At 43.5% G+C, this 19,189-nt stretch overlaps 1 protein-coding gene across 1 annotated transcript in view; it reads right to left on the bottom strand.

Moving 5' to 3' along the window:
* Nucleotides 1–19,189, bottom strand: part of TSNARE1 (t-SNARE domain containing 1) — a 453,856-nt gene that overhangs the window by 346,742 nt on the left and 87,925 nt on the right. Inside the window, exon 5 of the mRNA XM_041420840.1 lies at nucleotides 8,183–8,305. Coding sequence (XP_041276774.1) covers nucleotides 8,183–8,267 — 85 coding nt within the window. The 5' untranslated portion in view covers nucleotides 8,268–8,305. The remainder of the gene's footprint in view (nucleotides 1–8,182; nucleotides 8,306–19,189) is intronic.

The raw sequence follows: 19,189 nt of genomic DNA on the forward strand, positions 1-19,189 counted from the left end.
AACACCTCTGATGGAAAATCAAACAACTGCAAAAGAGTTGCTCCTATTTCCCATGGATCCCCATTCAGCAAACATGGACAGATGCTCATACAAGGTCATGCAGCAATCCTGCTGCTCAATTTCAGCTGTATCTTGTTTCAGGTGGACTTTTTTGCAGGCACAGATCAAGTAAAACAGGCTGCAGATCCTATCCAAGCATTGGGTAGTGCCAGGATGGAAAGAACAGGATGCAAAGCACAGGGTAGAAGCCCAGTGGTGTAGAAATTGTTAAGGAGGCCTTGCAGCACTTGCAGGAATTTCATAATAGAGCCAAGCACTCTGTTATGGCTTGTTGGAGAAGTGCTCTGCTCTCCTAACCAGAGAAGTGCTCTCGAGAAACTGAGGAAGTTTCAAAACCACACAATTGGATTCAATCTACAGAATTAAAAAAAAATTTGGAAGCATTGATCAGAGAATCACAGAAATATAGAATGGTTTGGGTTGGAAGGGACCTGAAAGATCATCCAGTTCCACCCCCCTGCCATGGGCAGGGACATCTTCCACTATCCCAGGCTGCTCCAAGCCCCATCCAACCTGGCCTTAAATACTTACAGGGATGGGACATCCACAGCTTCTTTGGGCAACCTGTGCCAGGGCCTCACCACCCTCACCTGGAAGAATTTCTTCCTCACGTCTCATTTAAACTTTCCCTCTTTCATTTTAAAATCACTGATGTCTTGTCCAGGTCTGAAACAGTTCAAAAAAGAGCTGGTACAAAGTTTGTATGAGTCAGTAAGTGAGTTTTATTTTGTTAATAAAACTTTTCTTTTCTCTGTCTGCAAGACAAAGAAAAGCTTTTGAAAGAGCAGCCAGAAGGAAAAAACAATGTTGAGCTAAATTCATTTCAGGAGCTGAAATGAAAGCATAGGGCAGTCACTTCTCCTTTAGGAAAATACACCCATGTGGAAAGACATCCCAGAAGGGCAGCCCCAGGTGTGGGCACACACTGGGACAGTAAAGGAACCACAAACACATTCATGGAATCACAGAATCACAGAATGGCCTGGGCTGGAAAGGACCCTAAAAAACATCTGGTTCCAAACATCTGCAATGGGCAGGGACACTTTCCACTGGACAATTTCCACCAGCAACATTCCTTCTGTTTTGCTTTCCCTACCAAGGCACCTCTACCACACAAGCCAGCTCTGGGCAGAGGATCTTCTTAAACTACTTCTAATTCCACTGTAATTGAGTGGAAAATGAAGCAAGCTGTTCTGAGCTGTTCTGATATTTAAATGCATTTCCAGCTGAAATGCCTAAGGAAAGGTGAGTGTCTTTGATTTCTGATTTTCTGTCAAAGACTGGGACTGCCAGCATGAGTGTTACATGTTTGCATTAAAATTGCTTTGGAAAAACAAGATAGCAAATAAAATTGGTAAAGAATTAAAAAAAAAAAGGTTATTTTTACCCAAGAGGTTTTTGTATTGGTGTGTTGGTTTTGTTATTTTGTTTCTTGGTTTTTTTCCCTGCTAAGAAGTTGTCAGCTCACCCTCATATATTTCATTAAAATACTTATTTATTCCAATAGTATTTTCTGGTTTTCCTAATTATATAAATAAATGCATAACCACTTCCAATTCCTAAAATACTGAAATTATAGCAAAACATTCATTATAATGTTAAAAGTGCCAAAAGGGATAGGGCAGAGGTTTTCAAAACAAACAGTTTCAAAGTCAATTTGTGTTTGAAAGCTAATTCTCCTGGCAATTCCTGTTGCTATAAAACATGTTGTTCATTATTCTTTAATATGTTTTCTTAAGTTTAGTCTTATTAATTCATTAAATCATTGCTCAGATCTCCAAGAACTGGATGTAAGGCAGAGAAGATCCTCTAAATCTAGTGAAAATGGACTAAGAAAATAAATATATAACTTTTGGAAGTTTTGCACAATAGCAGAGAAACAATATGAAACAATTTTGTGGATGCCACAAGAATTATTTTGGGGTTGTCTAGTGAGAGACATCATCTTATTATGATTTTTTTGTATTGTTTGCACTTTAACTTGAGTTTACTAATGGCTTATTAAATGTGACACCCAACTCCTCAACTCCTGTGGGACCATAAATTCAAGAAAATATGATGAGACCCAAGACTTAGAAGCCAAAGTCAATCATTAAGACTCTCAGAAATGTTTTACACAGCATTTGACAAGGCACATTATTGTTTAGAGCTTTCTAAATTAGAGGCAGGATGAAAACTTGGAGCAATATTTGTGAACCCATCTAAGCATGATGGAGAAAAAGTGCTACAGGAGGTCACATCCCTCTTTGAAGCTTGGACTTTATGATCTTGGAGTTCTTTTTGAACTTTAATGATTCTGTAATTCCACAGGACTTGATAGGACTCCATTCCAAAAGCACAGTTTGTTTGAATTACTGAATGTGATCTGGTCCAGCCCTTCAGTTTGAGATTTCAGCCTTTGGAAAAAAGCACTCTTAATGTTGCATAGTAGCTTTGAACATCTCCCAAAAATCAGTTTTGTTCTTGTTTTCTTTCACTGTTTTTAACTCCTTCTAGCACTCTCTCCTGAGGACATTTTAATGCATGAGTGTGGACAGTGTTCCTCATTGTCCCAGTGAGGGACACAACCAGACCTGGACCTCCCACCAGCCCCTCTGGACAACGCCTTTCATTGCAACCACCATGGGCTTCAAATTCCCTTCAACAGGGCATTCCAAGTACAGGAATTAATTTAAGAAGCCAATGCAAAACCCAAGCAGTGCTCAGACCCCAACAGAGCGGAAGGATTAACCAGCTGCTCAGTGTTAATTAACCCCAGGGGGACTCCTTGTGCACTCACGAGTTTGTTCTGTGCTTCAGCTCCTTGCAGCATCGAGATGGGGCTGGAAGTGGATTCCCTCCCATGGTTTGGCACCAGACCTGGGGCTGCAGTGGTGGTCAGGTGTGTTGGGGTTTTTCACAATGGGGTGGGACTGCTGGGACACATTCCTTGAGCTTTATTGCAGCATCAGCCTCATTACATGGTTGAGACAATTGAAAGATGGCAGCAGCTCACATCCTGCCAGCAGCAGCCAGAGATTTCTTTGTTACAGATTATTTTAAAAACTTTCCAGCCAATAGCATATTGCTAAAGCTTACAGACAATTGTTCTAGCCAATCACTAAAAGCACACACACCCCTGCCTCACACAAGAATACAATTGCTTGTATTCTTTCTATTAACAATACATAATACTTCATTATTAAACTTAAAATCTTCTACTAGCTTGCTAAATATATTTTTCTGCAGTCTTAAGGTCTATCTTAGTTAAGTCTAAAACTCAAGCTATTGTTTCATGTCCTTGCTGTACTACTGTAACTTTTTCTACTTTCAGACTTTGCAGCTGCAGCTAGCTCTAAGTTTTGTGTTCTTTCTGTTTCTAAGGCCTGCTTTTACAGCTTTCTGGAAATCTTCTTACCTTTACTATTTCCCACATTTCCTCCTCTCAGTACAACCACAAAGAAACTCTCTTAACTTTGTTGCTTGTTGACTACCTTTCTAGAAATCTTCTTACCTTTACTATTTCCCACAGTCAGGCCATGGTGCTGGTTTGTACCTGAGATTTTTGAGTGAGTTTTGCCAAGAAAACAGAGCTTCTGCCAACCCCATCCTACCAAAGGGGTCACAATCATCTGAACATCCCCCTCCCATGGAGCACAGGAGCTCTGTGACTCTGCCAAACTTGGAGACAACCATGAACTCCATGGTGTGTTTTTAAAGACAAATCACTTTTCTGATTTGCTTGAAAAAGAGGAAAATAGGATTGGAGAGGACAGAAGGGTGGTTCATCTGTAAGGAAAATCAGATGTTTGGGAAAAACTCTTCACGGAAAGGGTTGTCAAGCCCTGGAACAGTCTGCCCAGGGAAGTGGCTGAGTCACCATCCCTGCAGGGAGTTACAAGATGTGTAGATTTTGAGGACTTGGTTTAGTGGTAGACCTGGCAGTGCTGGGTTAATGGCTGGACTTGAGGATCTCAGAGGGCTTTTCCCACCTAAACAATTCCATGGCAGGTCACTGCCAGCACTGCCAGCACTGGCACATGACTTTCCACCCAAGGGCTGGTTGGTGCAGCACAGAGGCAGATGAGTAGTAGAGAGGGGAGGGCAAATAAAATTATAGACCTGATTCCAGGAAAAAAAAAAAAAAGTTAGAAAAAATCATTTAACAATTCCTAAGTATTGAAATGATAATTAGGTTATTTATACCCAGAGAACACTGCCAAGGACAACTTGCAGAGACCAATCTCATTCTGTTCAGTGACAAGATAACCAACCTTATCCAAACCAGGAGAAAGACTCACATGTGATATATCTCGAGTACAACCCTGGCCAGAGTCCCACACAAAATCTTCAGGAGAAACTGAGGGGAAAAATGGTCTAAATGAAGTCACAGACAAATTAAGCACTGACCCAGCAGTCCCCTGAGCTCACGTGGAAGCAATGCACTGCTGGAATATGAAATTAACCTTACCTTTTCAGAGTGGCATTTAACGTCCAGGTTACAGTAAGGTTAATAAAAGCAGTGTTAAAAATTTCCTGTCTTGTGGCATTTTAATCCAAGCTATTTAAATTCCCTGACCTATATGCCTCCTTGTGTAAAGCAGGTTTTGTTCATTTTCCCCACAAAAAGAAGGTTTTGGGAAGGTAGGTTGAGCATGGGAGAGAGTGCAGGTTACACATAGTAGGAACCCAGAGTGAAATTCTGACTGCTGTACACTGTTTGCTCTCTTTGTTTATCTTAGACATGTCACATTACTTAAAAAATAATATTTTTGAAGTAAATATTTTCCATTTCTCATTTAAACAAAAACAAAAACAAAAAAACCTAAACAAACAAACAAACAACAAAAAAACCCAAAAACAAACAAAAAAACCCCAATAAGTTTGGACTTTACAATGATTTTGGGATCAGAATGAGAAGATGAGAAGCAGATGTTGCTGGAGGAGGTTGTAACTCCCGGCTGCAAAGCAGGGACATGGCTTATGCCTCCACCTGCCACTCCTGGCTGTCCCTCAGTGGCTGTGGGACAACCAAACCCCCAAAGTGCTCTACTCCAGGTAATCCTGGCGATCCTGAGTGTGATATACCTCAGGGTGCTCCTTGGTTAAGGACATAGAACATCTGAGTTCTGCTGAGCCTTCCTTTCCCTCCTCCTAAAACTTGCCAATATTAAAAAAAATAATAATAGTAACAAAAAAAAAAATACATCTGGGGTTTTTTTCCCCCCACCAAGAAATCCTGGATATCCACCATCCAGGACTCTGAACTAGAGTTTTCCATCACCAAGGTGTCCAGGGCAAACCAAATTGCCAAAAACACTGCCTTAGGATCCTCCCCAAACTCTGCAGATGGAGTCTGTGGATCTCTCTAATTAGGCTGGTCAGCTACATTAACCTGCACATGGCCTGAGGGCAGGATCTGAGTCCATCCATCATCCCATCAGCCCAGAGCCAAGGGGATCACCTTCAAGTAATTAAACTTTCCCATCCTGGCACAGGATCGCATCCTTCCACATCCACATCCTGCACATTTGGATCGAGCATGGAAGAAACAGAGCCAAGGCAAACAGCTGCACAAGCACAGAGGAAACCCCCGTGGCAGTATCACCCCTCATTAAACAAAACCAAACTAAACCTGAGCCCTCTTTTCTTTGCTCTCATTTGTGTTACAGATGAAGCAGTTCCACCCCCAACACCTTTATTGCTGCTGCATCTCAGGTTTTCTGTTGGATATTGAATATTACCGTTGGATCGCTGTTGGATATTTACCTGCAGGGATACCTGGTTTTATTTATTTATTATCTACAAAGAAAGGGAGAGGTTTAAAGCACACACAGAACATTCCCATTAAGGTCTGTCCCTGCTGAGAGCAGAGACACAGATGCTGGTGGGAAGGCCATGCTCCTTTGTTCCAGCCACACCATGATCTAATACAAAAGGCAATTTTTCTTAGCAAACCAGTCATCCATTGTCCAAAAGCAGGAGGCAGATAATTAGTGTTGCATTACCCTCTCCTGGCACTTAATTAACTGGGGATGCTGTGACAAAAGGCATCCAATGTGTCCATCTTCTGTGGCAAAGGGACACAGGCTCAGATGAGCAGAGAACAGAATCACGGAATGCCAAGTTGGAAAGGAACCTCAAGGATCATCTGATCCAACCTCTCTTGGCAAAAGCACTGCCTGGACAGGATGGCCCAGCACTCCATCCAGATGAACTTTAAAATTGTCCAGCATTCTGGAATCCACCACTTCTCTGGGGAGATTATTCTAAAGGCTGATTGTTCTCATTGCACAACATTTTCCTCTTGTCCGAGTCTCTGATAATCTCCCCAGGAGTAACTTGCACCCAATACCCCACATCTTTGCCATGTGAAAAGAGAGTCTTCGTGTCATTTGTGGCCATCCTTTAAATGCTGGAACACAATGAAAAGGTCTCCCCTAAATCTTTTCCCAAGGCTGAATGAACCCACCTCTGACTGAGACACACAGAAAGGAAACTTCTCCAAGGTGCCTTGGCCAATGCAAACAGGTCCCTCCCCTTGCAATCTTTTCCACAGGGATGCTCAGCTAAGGGACCAACCAATTTTGGCTGACTGGGAAAATCCACGCTGGAGGACTCTGGAGGAGATGTATCCATGGCAATGCCACCAGACAGGATGTGTGCAAGCCTGGAGGGGAAACCAGCACTCAAGTCTAAGCCATAACCCAGAGCATCAACGGGCTCTGCTGGGCAGCCAACACACCGTGGCTGTTTCAAAATAGCTGAATTTTCCACACCAGCTCCTCTTTGCCATCCATTAAGGGTGGTTTCAGCGTCACAGCTCCAACTGCCAAGCTGTGGACAAGCTGGGAACAATAAGGGATCTCTTCAAACATTTAGAGATTTCAAGTGTCTTGAGTTATTCTGTGAATTTGCATTAAAAACAGAAGTTCTTTCATTCAGCACAATAAATATTCCCTTTTTTTAAATCTAAGCTACAATGCATTGAGGTTCATTATTTGTCTAATCCACATTTCAATTCTCCTTTCTTACGGTTCTTTGATTGTGCACAAGTATCTCATTCTCCCATTCTTTCTTTCTTTTATGCCTTTAATTTTGCCTTGCAGAATAGCCTAAAAATCACTATTTACAACTGAACAGACAACTTGTACTTACTTCAATACCTTCTTCACATTAAAAAAAAAAATAAAAATCAAAATTAAACCCAAATTTGTAAGAAGAGAGAAACCCAAGAGAAACCTCTATTTTTTAAAAAAAATACGTGTATATATATTTTTCCATCCAGGCAGAACCATTATTTGTGAAACAAAAAAATGTTTCCCAAAGACTATTTGCAACCCTCAAAACATGAACACAAAATCAGGCTGTGTTAGTGAATATTGAAATCAAAGGCAAGTGGAGAGAATGGTGACATTCTTCCCTGGTGAAAAAAGGAAAACAGAGCCCTTTGCCATGTTACAAAGCAAGCCAGATCCACGAACAAAATAAAGCATGTGTTCCAGATGAAAAGACTTGCTCAAAGCCAGACTAGATAAGCTCAGATCAGCCCTAGAACTGGTCTGGCCTCTGCTTAAAAAAATGACACAAAGAGAGAATCCACAGCTATTTGCAAGCCACTGTTCAAAGTTTCAGCATTTCCTGAGTTAGTTTTTGATCCTGTTTGCCACGTCCAAGCATGTTTCCCAGATTCAGGCAGCTTCCACAGCAAAGTTATCCTCTGGGAAAGCACAGCCCATTGCATTTGTACATCCTTCATCTACTCCCTCCATCTGCCAGCCTTAGAACAACCACTGAGACAAACTTCTTGTAAAAGTGATGGGGAGATGAGAAAAGACACAAGCCACTCTAGAGAATATTCTGCATTTCTCCTTCTGGTTCCCCAAAATCCTCCAAAACCCTCATTAGTGCTGCTCTCCCATGCCACAGCCTCAAATTCTGAGCGTGGTGAGAGGTCAGGCCTTAATCACACAGATCAAACTGCAAAAGTTTGGGTTTCACCTTTGAGAATCAGTGTCAGGAATGACCCCTGGTGAGGGTGTGATATTTACACAGCAGCCACAGTGAACCTGAGCAAGTCAAACTTCAGCTCTCAGGGAACCAGGTGGAAGGAATAAATTACAGCAAGGGATCAATACTTCACCGAGAGGTTGATAGCCTTGTCTGGAAGGGCCTCCAAATGGGTTCCTGCTCCCAAATCCACTCCCATCAATGGATCCATAAGACATTTTCTGGATAGTGATGGATGCTGGATTACACTTCAAACCTAAAAAACAAGAAAAGACAGGCACAGCCCTGTTAAAAGCCAGTTAAACCCCAATAGCCTGAGAAAAAAAGAGGACTGAGAAGGCAAATAAAATATACAGGGCAATCTCCAAACTTCAGGATGTCCACCTGCAAACAAATTAAAAGCACTAAAATCCAGGTGTTCTGAACTACAAATGATTTTGAGGGCAAGCAAGTCATTTGACCTCCCTGTGTCTCATTTTCTCCACTGATAAAGGGCAACTTTTAATTCCTCACTGTTCACAGAGTGCTTTGAGATCCTGAGCTGGAAGGTAAAGACTTAAGCACTCAATCAAAAAAAAGGTGATGCTGTCTTCTGGAACATTACCAGTACACAGCTGGCTGGAGTTTATCCATCACACTGCAGCCCTGATGAGCTCTCAAAAGAGACAGTTTGCTGTTACAAGCTCCTGGGCCTCCAGCAGAAATACTGGAGCCAGATTTATTTTGCCTTGCTGGCTTAAATAAATAAATAAATAAATAAATAAAAATTAAAAATCTGCAAGGCCTGAGGTAGCAGCAGCAGAATTAAATAAATGCAGCAGTCAGAGGAAGACAGCTTCTTCCTCCTTATCCACAGAAATGCCTCACCCAGACATCTTCCAGCATTTCAACAGTGTCCAGGGCTTTGGTACCAAAATAGCTCCGTTCCAAGGCATGGAGATGATGGCAGCAAAGGAAGAGAAGAGCTAAAGGTGCTGCATGAGCTGGGAGATTATACAGCACCAAACCCAGCTGCTGCTTTCTTACCAAGGCTATGAAAAAATCACCCCAGACTGGTGTTTCTACCACAAAAAAAAAAGTTACAATCCTGCAAGGATAGCAACACTTGTGGTGTGATGGCAACATCAGAATGGTTTCGGTTGGCAGGGACCCTTAAAGGTCATCCAGTCCAACCTCCTTGGCCTGAAATGTTGCTAGTGTTGGGGCATCCTGCTCCAGTGTTTTACTCACCTTACCATAAACTAAAATTCTTCATTATAACTACTCTGTATCTACTCTTTTTTTTAGTTTAAAACCATTGTCCCATCACTACAGGTGCTGCTATAAAGTCTGTCCTTATCTTTCTTATACTAAGTATTGAAAGGAATTTTAATTTTAATTTTTCCACATTAAGGAATCCCCAGAGCCTTCTTCTCTCCAGGCTGAACAACCCCAGCCTTTCTTCACAGCAAATCTGCTTCACCTCTCTGATCATTTTGTGGCCTCCTCTGGTCCAGCTCCAACTGTTCCATGTCTTTCTTGTACTGAGAAAGATGTTGGGGTGTTAGGCTGGATGACATGAGCTGTGATGCTTCATTCTGGGCTTGGACGTTCAAATTTCTCATGTTCTGGACCAGCCATTTTCCCTCTGACAGAGGGCTGGCAATGGCCTCCACTTTCTGTGGCATGTGACCAAGTGTTACATGATGTCCCAATTCAAGGATATCTCAGGAAAAGTCTCTTTTGGGGTGCAGTGATACTGACACTTGCAGCTATTCCTTTGGTTTGTCCTCCATGCAAAGCAAAGCACCAGAAAATCCCAATCCTGCACTGTACTGGGAACAGCCTGATGGCCTCAGGCACCTGTTGTACTTCATTCTCCTTTATTTCTTTGAGTTTCAAAACCATGAAAAAAAAAAAATCAGCGCTGAGATTCAGCAGACAGTGGAACTCCAGGACCAAAAGAAATCACTCACCATCCTCCCTTAATTGGGCCAGACACATGAAAGAGGATGAAAGTGCAACTGCCTTGACAGAGCAATGGTTGGGAGCTAAATCCATTAAAAGTGGAGAAAATCCAGAGTGCAGTTTCCCCTGCCAGCCTCAGTGTACCACGTCCACACATAATTGGCATCTGAGGCTGTAGGTGCCCCCAGGGCAGAAATCCTTCATTTTAGGGAAACAACCTTTAGCCCAAACTTATGGAAGCTGAGCTGTGAGAGCCTGAGCAGCCAGAGGGAGGGTGAGGGTTGGAGTGTGCTTCAAGGAGAAAGAAAATGGAGCAAACAAGAGGAAGCAAGGAGCAAACCTGCAAACCAAGACACTCAACAGCAAAACAATCCATCGTGTCAGCTGTGCAAAGCTGCAAAACCATGAGCTCCATGGAAATACACCCTACAATTGTACTTTCTCCCAGAAAATCTCAGAGAAACTTCCAGTAGCTCAGGAGGGTCTGCAAGAGAGGTGGAGAGGGACTTTTTAGTAGGCATGGAGTGATAGTACCAAGAGTTATGGCTTTGAACTGAAGGAGGGTAGGTTTAGATTGGATATTTGGAAGAAATTCTACATTCAGAGGGTGGTGAGGTCCTGGAACAGGTTTTCCAGAGAAGTCGTGGCTCTCCCATCCCTGGAAGTGTCCAAGGCAAGGTTGGACAGGGCTTGGAGCAGCCTGGGATAGTGGAAGGTGTCCCTGCCCATGGCAGGGGGCTGGAACTGGATGCTCTTTAATGTCTCTTCCTGCCCAAACCATTCTGTGATTCTGTAGTGTCTTGGTGGAAATTCTTGATCACAACCACTAAAACCTACAAGATTCAGCTGAAGAGTCAGTTGGGAAGTCTGTGATGGACTTGGGAACAAACCCCAGCTCTTCCAGGCCTCAGGTGAGCCCAGAACTACCAGCACAACCTTCATCCTAAAATGCAAGCCAAGATCCAAAATTTACCTGGGAAAATATGAGCCCATGGAAGACAGTTACAGGAAAGTCTTTGTGCAGAGATAAGGATTATTTTCTTTATCTCCCACAGTTTAAGACCACTGCAGGGATTTGGGACAACCAAACAGCTTGAAAACAGCCTCTGTACAGAGATTTTTCCTCACCCACCCTCTCTCTTTAGAGATACGCAAGTGGAAACATTTCTTGCCATGACTTCCCCAAGGCCACAGACAACAAACATGGAGTGAAAGTCTACACCCTGTTGTAAAATGCCTTGATTACAACTGGGCAAGTGTTGTTTTGGCAAACAGTGAATGCATCTACTTTTTCCCCAACAGAGTGGTGTGAAACGGGGAGAGAAGGGGGGTTTTGGAGCACTCCAAGTGTTTAATGTTGATTTATCATTTTCAGGACATGTTTCCATTTTAAAGCTTTTTCTCCTTGTAAGGGAGGAAAAATAGAAAGAATTGAAAATGAAATATTTTGTTGTAGCTTAACCAACCTTTTTAGCAGCAGCCACCTCCCACCCCATCCTACCAAGCTATTGAAATATCCCTTATTCATACAGCTCTGGAGCCAAATTCTTACCCCACAGTAATATATTTACAGGAAAATTTAAGAGCAGATCTAAATGCCTTTAATTTGATTGGCAATAAAAGCACTTCCCTCCCCATCCCCATGGCACTTCCCAAATCTTTTGTCTACTGCTCCTCAGGGAAACTTGTCCAATTTACTGTGAAGGCAGTTTGTACAAATTGGAACAAGCATTTCCTAACGTACTAGACACAGAAAAAAAAGAAAAAAAAAGAATAAGAAAGAAGAAAAAAACATTTATCACAGCTTTATCCTCATCACCTGAAATACAAATAAAAGAATAACCACATCCAAGCCAGACTAAAAGAGGCGTGAATTTGTATTTTATAAAATTAAGTACTTCTTGCTTTGTATACCATGTACAAGCCAAACATGCCATGACTAGAATAGCAGGATGTAGAATCTCAAGGAAAGAGTTGGTCCACATCTCTTGGACTGGGAAAGATATTGGCAAGTAAATCCATACAGGCAAAATTAAATTTAAGCGCTCTACACCCATCAGTCTCCATTTAGAGACACTTGGGTGGGCAGCATTAGTGGTGGGAATGAAAGGTAAGATTTCTGCATGGAAGAAATAACTTTTATTATTATTATTATTATTATTATTATTATTATTATTATTACACTATTACATCTCAGTCATTAAACTGTTCTTGTTTCAACCTACAAGCTTTCTCACTTTTACTCATCTACTTCATTTCCACCAGCCTGCTGGGGACGGTGAGGGAGTGGTTGTGTGGAACTTATTTGCCAGCTGGAATTCAACCACAACAGCACTTCAGACAATTTATTGTATTTAAAGTTGAGATTGGCTGAGAAAGACATGAGCTGGAACATTTCTTTCCAGACAATACTGGAAAAGAATTAGGAAAGGAGGAGAGAAATGGACATATTTGAGAGAATCCACTGAGGGACCCTAAAGATGGTCAAAGGATGGGATGAGGAAAGGCTGAGGGAGCTGGGGCTCTTCACCCTGGAGAAGAGAAGGATGTGGTGGTATTAAGGTGTCTCAATATCTGATGGAAAGAAGCAAACATGATGGAGCCTGACTCTTACTTGTGGTGTTCAGTGACAGGACAAGAGGAAAGAGGTATTGAAATACAGGAAATTCCACTTCAACAAAAGAACAAAAAAAAAACCAAAAAACCTGCTTGTTTTGGGGTAGGAATGGCTTTTTTGCTTTTCTTTTTTTTTTTTTTTTTTATGGTGAGAGTCATGAAACATCAGCACAGGCTGCACAGAGAGGCTGTGGGGTCCCTGTCCTTGGGGATATTCAAGCCCTGACTGATCATGTGCCAGAGAAACCTGCTCCAGGTGACCCTGAACTCGGAAGGGAGTTAGACACGATGACCTTCAGATGTTCTTTCCTACCTGTGGGATTCTGAAATTTTCCTCCTGTGATGCCTGAAACAGCATCAGAGGCATTCATGGCCCTCTTGGCAGACTGGAGGGCCCTTACTGTGCCTATTTACTAAACAGGTGGAGAAAAGAGTCAGAAAATTGCAAACCCACCAGGTTTTTTTCCAATTTCCTGTAAAGACAGTGGAATGAAGCCACGGAAAGTATGTGATGGTGAAAACCAGAATTGACAGCCACTATGCAGCTGGCAAGAAGTCATATCAAACCAAGCTTCTACTCTTTATAGAAGTCAGCAGGGAGTGGAAGCCTGTTACGGTCTCGTGTTTGCATGGCCAAAGAAATTGATTGGAGGTACAGCAACTTTTTTTTTTTAAATTAGAAAAATCATAGAATCACAGAATGGTTTCTATTGAAAGGGCTCTAAAAACCCTGTTTCCAAACCCTTGCCAGGGGCAGGGACTCCTTCCAGTGGACCAGGTTGCTCAAAGCCTCATCCAGCCTGGCCTTGAACAATTCCAGGGATGGGGCAGCCACAACTTCTCTGGGCAACCTGTGCCAGGATCTCAGCTCCCTCACTGTAAAGAACTTCCTTCACCATTAAACACTCCCAGTGGACTGTTGCCATACCCAAAGAACAATCTGGGAGGTGTCCACCAAGCTCTGCTCTCTCCATGTGTACTTTGAGCAGTGAGCTGGGTGAAGGAACAGGAATTATCCTCATCCAACGCAAACACAGCACCCTACAGGGGAGTTAGATGACAGCTCCAGCCTCCAGAACAATCTTAACAAACCAGAAGTAATGTTCAACAAAGAAAATAAGGCTCTGCATAATCCAGGTCAACTGCAGGGGCCTGAATTTAGAAAGAGCAAACAAGAGCACCAACAGGGGATGGGGAGCTGCTGGCCAGTGCTGCAGAGAGGGATGGATGGATGCCACAGGCTTCCAGCTGAACACGGATCTGCAGTGACATTCCCTGTAACAGTGGCAGGCGTCGTCACGGGCTGTGTAAATAGGATTACAATCTTCTCAACGAGGGAAGCAAACCTTCTGCTTGACCCCACGCTGTGGATCCTCAGCTGTAAGCAACAAGCTGCAGCAAAGATTTTTGTCAGAGACTGAAGAGAGTCTGGAGGGAACTCAGAGAATGACAACAGGTCAAGGAAACATAGCCTGATAGGAAAGATTGAGTAAATGGGGTTGCTTTTCATACAGAAGTGAAGATTGATGGGAAGACTTAATCCTTCAATTCTGCACGGCTGCTGCAAAGAGACAGGGAGGAAAACATTATTTCCATTTGTTTTGGGCAAGACAAGGGAATAGATCTAAACCAAAGCTGGAAAGTTGAACTGAGACATTGGGAGAGCCTGTGAGGAAGGATAGAGCACCTCTGGGAGCAGGCACTGTAGAGAAAGGTCTTCTTGCACCTGGAGGTGATAAAACCACTCAATATTGGGTCCAGTCCTGTTTAACATCTTCATTGATGACCTGAATGAGGGGGCAGTGTATCCTCAGCAAGATTGCCTCTCCCACCACACTCAGAGGAATGAAGGACCAATCCAGCCTGGCTGTGGACGCTTCCAGGGATGGGGCAGCCACAGATTCTCTGAAAAACCTGTGCCAGGGCCTCACCACCCTCTGAATACAGAATTTCCTCCTAATGTTAAATCTAAGACAACTCTCTTTCAGTTTGAAGCCATTATCCTTGTCCTGTCCCTCCAGCCCTTGTCCCAAGTCCCTCTCCAGCTCTCCTGGAGCCCCCTCAGGCTCTGGAAGAGGCTCTAAGGTCTGCCTGGAGCCTTTTCTTCTCCAGGCTGAACAGCCCCAGCTCTCTCAGCCTCTCTCCACAGCTGCTCCAGCTCTCTGATCCTCTTTGTGGCCTCCTCTGGACTCACTCAGGCACATCCACATCCTTGTTATGTTGAGGGCCCCAGAGCTCCATTTGGGGTCTCACCAGAGCAGACCAGAGGGGCAGAATCCCCTCCCTCACCTGCTGCCCACCCTGCTTTTGATACAGCCCAGGACAGGTTTGGCTTTCTGGGCTGCCAGGGCACCACTGCTGGGTCACACTGAGCTTCTCATCCACCAACACCCCCAAGTCCTTCTCCTCAGGGCTGCTCTCAACCCATTCTCTGCCCAGCCTATGCTTGTGTTTGGGATTGTCCTGACCCAGGTGCAGGAACTTTCACTTGGCCTTGTTGACCTTCATTGGTCCACACAGCCCCACCTCTCTGTCCTGTCCAGGTGCTCCACTCCCAGCTCTAACACTGCCCTGCTGATGGAGAAGTGCCTTCACTGGGGGCTTCAGAACTCATTAATGATGATGACACCTCCACTTCTGGATGACCCACCTGAGATATATTTTTTCTGAGGTTTTTTTTACCAGATAAAATCCTTTGACCAACCGGCCTGACCTTCATAAAGAGCTTGCAGATAATTTCACATAAATCATCTTTACACATCAACCCCTACAGCCTCTGGTCAGCCCAGGTCACTTTTTCCATAAGAGCCTCCCTGAGGCTCCAGTTAATGAAAGACCATCCCAACCACTCTGTTAGGAGAGCTGTGTCTTCTCAACTCTGAACTTTGCTATTTGATCTCTTTTTCCTTTTAATCTCCCGGCCGATGAACTAAAGAGATTGCACTTGTTTGATTTCTCACTGGGAGATTTGTTTACATGGGAACCACAAGGAAGAATACTCAGCATTTCCTTGCTTTCCATACAGCTGCCTCCTGCCTGTAAAATGGACAGACATGCAAATCTCTCCTGTTGGCAGAGTACCAGAGACTCATAGAATAATTTGGTTTGGAAGGGACCTTTTAAAGGTCTAGAACAGCCCTCCTGCAATGAGCAGGGACATCTTCAGCCAGGAATAACTTGGTTATTATGAAAGTTTTTCGAAGTCATGAGATCAGAGGGCATATTTGCAAAGCCTTCTGCTTAGGGCTGACTGTCACTTATGTCATAGATGCGCTGCTTTTCAGCTCCTTTCTTTAGGGTTTTTTCTTAATTATTAAAACTAGAACTCAAAAAACCTGGAATTTACGTGGAAAAATGTCTCTTTCCTCTTTCTCCCAGAGCCTGAACTTATGAACAAGCTCTGCTGTTGAATCGCCTTGTTTTGTTTTCTTGGGTTTTTACTCAGTGGTTTTAGGTTGGAGTTGGTGCCATTGCACAAATCCCCAAGTGCCTCGTAACACAAGTGTCAGAGGTCAGTCAGAGTAGCTGGAGGGTATGACTTTCTTCTTTCTCACCCTGGGCCTTTGAGGTAATCTTTTCCCTTTTGGATCTTCTGTGTAGTTTCAGATATTAACATCATGTCCCTGGGTGGCTTTGGGCAGGCAAGGAGAGGACAGCAGTGCTCAGGAGCTGCAGAAATGCCTGGCAGGAGGGCGGTCGGGAGCAATGCCCAGCCTGCAGCAGGGCTGGGAGTGCAGCAGTACAGATATTTCCTCACACTTTACTTCCCAACTGAATTCTAAAGCTGATGGAATTTCCTTGGAGAGTGAAGTCATCTCTGTCCCCACAGCCTGAGGACCTCACTGTCTAGCCTAGGTTGACAAGACACAAAATACGACAACAAAAAACAACAACAAAACCCCCAGGGCATCATAATCCATAATCTTGTACAAATTAAACAGACTTCCAGAAGCTTCTAGAGACACTTCAGTGGTACTTGAGTGGCGTGACATCACCGATGACTGTGAACAGCCTGACTCAATCCCTTGAATTGTGCTCTTGTGTCCCCTCCTCCAGTGAAGTGCATGACAGAGCAAAGCAAACGCCCACGGCCACGAGGCATCGTGGAGTAGATGCAGAGTAAAACCAGCAGAGATTATCTCAGAAATGAGCTGTTCCTGCTCTTCTCGAGATTTGCTCAGAAAGAATGACAAAAATTCTCTTTTTGCATTCTCCCTCATCTAAGTCCTTATTTGAGGAAAGCACCTGATTGCATCCCAATGGATTTGATTTCTCTTCCCTGCTGCCACTGTAGATGTCTACAGGAGCAGAGCGTTTTGTCCTGGGAACAGATAGGATCAGGACAGGCTGCGAAGTCAGACACAGCAAGACATCCATGACATTTTATGGAGATTTACACCCAGCCACAAGACTTGGTGAGAGACAGCTGGTTCACTGTGCCTCTAATTGCGATGACACCAAGAGCTCTGGCTGTTCTCAGCACATCTGATTGCAGCCTTTGCTCAATCTCACTTTTCACCCAGCTCAGCAACAGCATGCAAAACCAACAGGAACAGTTCCTGTCTAATCCCTTCTTTCATCACTCAGTCATTCCCAAGATCTGCAGCTATAGCAGCTCCCATCAGGTAAAACAGACTCTTTCCTGTCTATCAGAAGGCACCTCCAACCCCACCAAGCTCTGGATGCCTTCACCCAGGACCTCCTGTTGATGTCAGAGGGTTTCAGATCTGATGGACTGACATGAAACATAAAGCAGAAGGAAACCACAAGCAGCAGAGAGATGGGAAGGGATGGATGCAAGTTGTCTGCACACATTTCACGTTACACCAATGTCTGCACACCAGACGCAAAGAACAGAAGCAAGGAAAGCAATCTGGAAGGTTGCTATTCTCCTTTCATGTCAGTCCCAGTTGCCACTTCAATAAACAGTGTCTCCTTCTACATCTACCTGTCTTCACAACTTGTCACAAGAGAACAGAAGACAGGCTTCAAATCCTGCTACGTGGCACCAGAGACAGGCTGGCCTTAGGCAAATGCCAAGAAGAAGGGCTGGATATGTTTTGTTTACCATGGGAACTTCAGATTCATAGACCCTCCCACTCCCCCCCCCCCCCCCCCCCCCCACCAGCCCTTGAAGGTATGTAAACTTCTGGAGAGCAAAACTACCTGCTAGAAAAAGTCTTCCATCAAAAGCATCACAGATGCCATGGAAAGACGGATGCCTTCCACCCTCAGAGCACGAGGCAGCACACCTTGAGACATTTTGGTTCCCCAAAGCAGCAGCTGAGGGTGATAAATGACAGAGGGATGGCACAGGCAAGGCCAGCCCTCAGGACCTAAATATCTTTACTGCTGGAGAAGCAATCAGGCTTCCCTGATACTGAGGAATTCAAATCAAGAGAAAAGGAGCCTCCCGAGTCTTCAGGAGACCAAAGATCTTTTGGGCACCGAGCTGTGTGTAATGTTTTGTGCTGTTCCAGGCCATACCATGTTAGTGTTTCATGACTTAGTGCCAGGTCACTCTGAGCTCATTTTGATCAAGATGTGATGTCACCCTTCCTATTTTTTAAACTGACATTAATACAACAGTTAAACATTTCTTCTGGCTCCTGCAGAAGATGATCTAGACAGCTTCAAACCCTGAACTGCCCGAGTACAAATGCTCCAAAACTCTGTTGCTTCTACCTCAAGGGTTTTTTTTCTATTTTTTACCTGTATTGCCTTCTTCTATTTGCTGTTTTGTGCCGTGCTGTCTATTTTTTGTGAACCTTGCATGTAGAACAGTCTTAATCTATCCATATGCTAGACAAACACAGAAGTATTACATATTTCAGTGAACAGCAAAATTAAATTTCCAGTCAGTTCAAAATCCAGGTTTCATCCGCCTTTTCACTGGTTACAAAAGATGAATATTAATGTCTGTTTGCTGTAATAAAAAAGAGGGAGGAACAACACAGGAAAGAGGGAACTGGTGTCTAGTTTGCTACTCTGACGTTAGAGTAAACTTATTAATTATAAAAGATGTACACGCACGAATGGACAGAGACCAACTGCACCACACTAGGTCAGCTTAACAAAATTAGAAATGGCATTTATAAATTTATATTGGATTTCAACAGAATAATGAAAAATGCATCTGAAGATGGCAACAAATTCTGTTCCTCGGGAACATCTTGATAGACAGAGCTGCAATTGCTTAGGGAAGGAAGATGCAGGGCAAAATGGGTGAATTAATAAAGTAATAGATTCCTAAATCCCAGGATCCTGCTCCCCCATCAATAAACATAACTCGTTTCCACTTCCCAAAGAAGAAATATTGTTATTCAACACACACAATCAGAATATGCTCTCACTTCCACCAGAGTTTACTACCAGTCACATTATAAATAAACCTTGCAGAAAGGTAAATGAGAAGCAGCATGGTCTGGTGAGGACATAGTGCCCAGTGGGAAATAAATAATCTATTTCTACCTTTGGCTGTGATTCATGAAGAGACAGAAAACAACTCAGTATCTTCATTTCAGGTTTCTTACCAAGACCATGGGAGAAGACCCAAGTCAGTTATGTCCAGTGTAAA

The sequence above is a fragment of the Onychostruthus taczanowskii genome, unplaced genomic scaffold (assembly GCF_017590055.1).
Source record: "Onychostruthus taczanowskii isolate IOZ18803 unplaced genomic scaffold, ASM1759005v1 scaffold66, whole genome shotgun sequence".
In the NCBI taxonomy this organism is placed as follows: Eukaryota; Metazoa; Chordata; class Aves; order Passeriformes; family Passeridae; genus Onychostruthus; species Onychostruthus taczanowskii.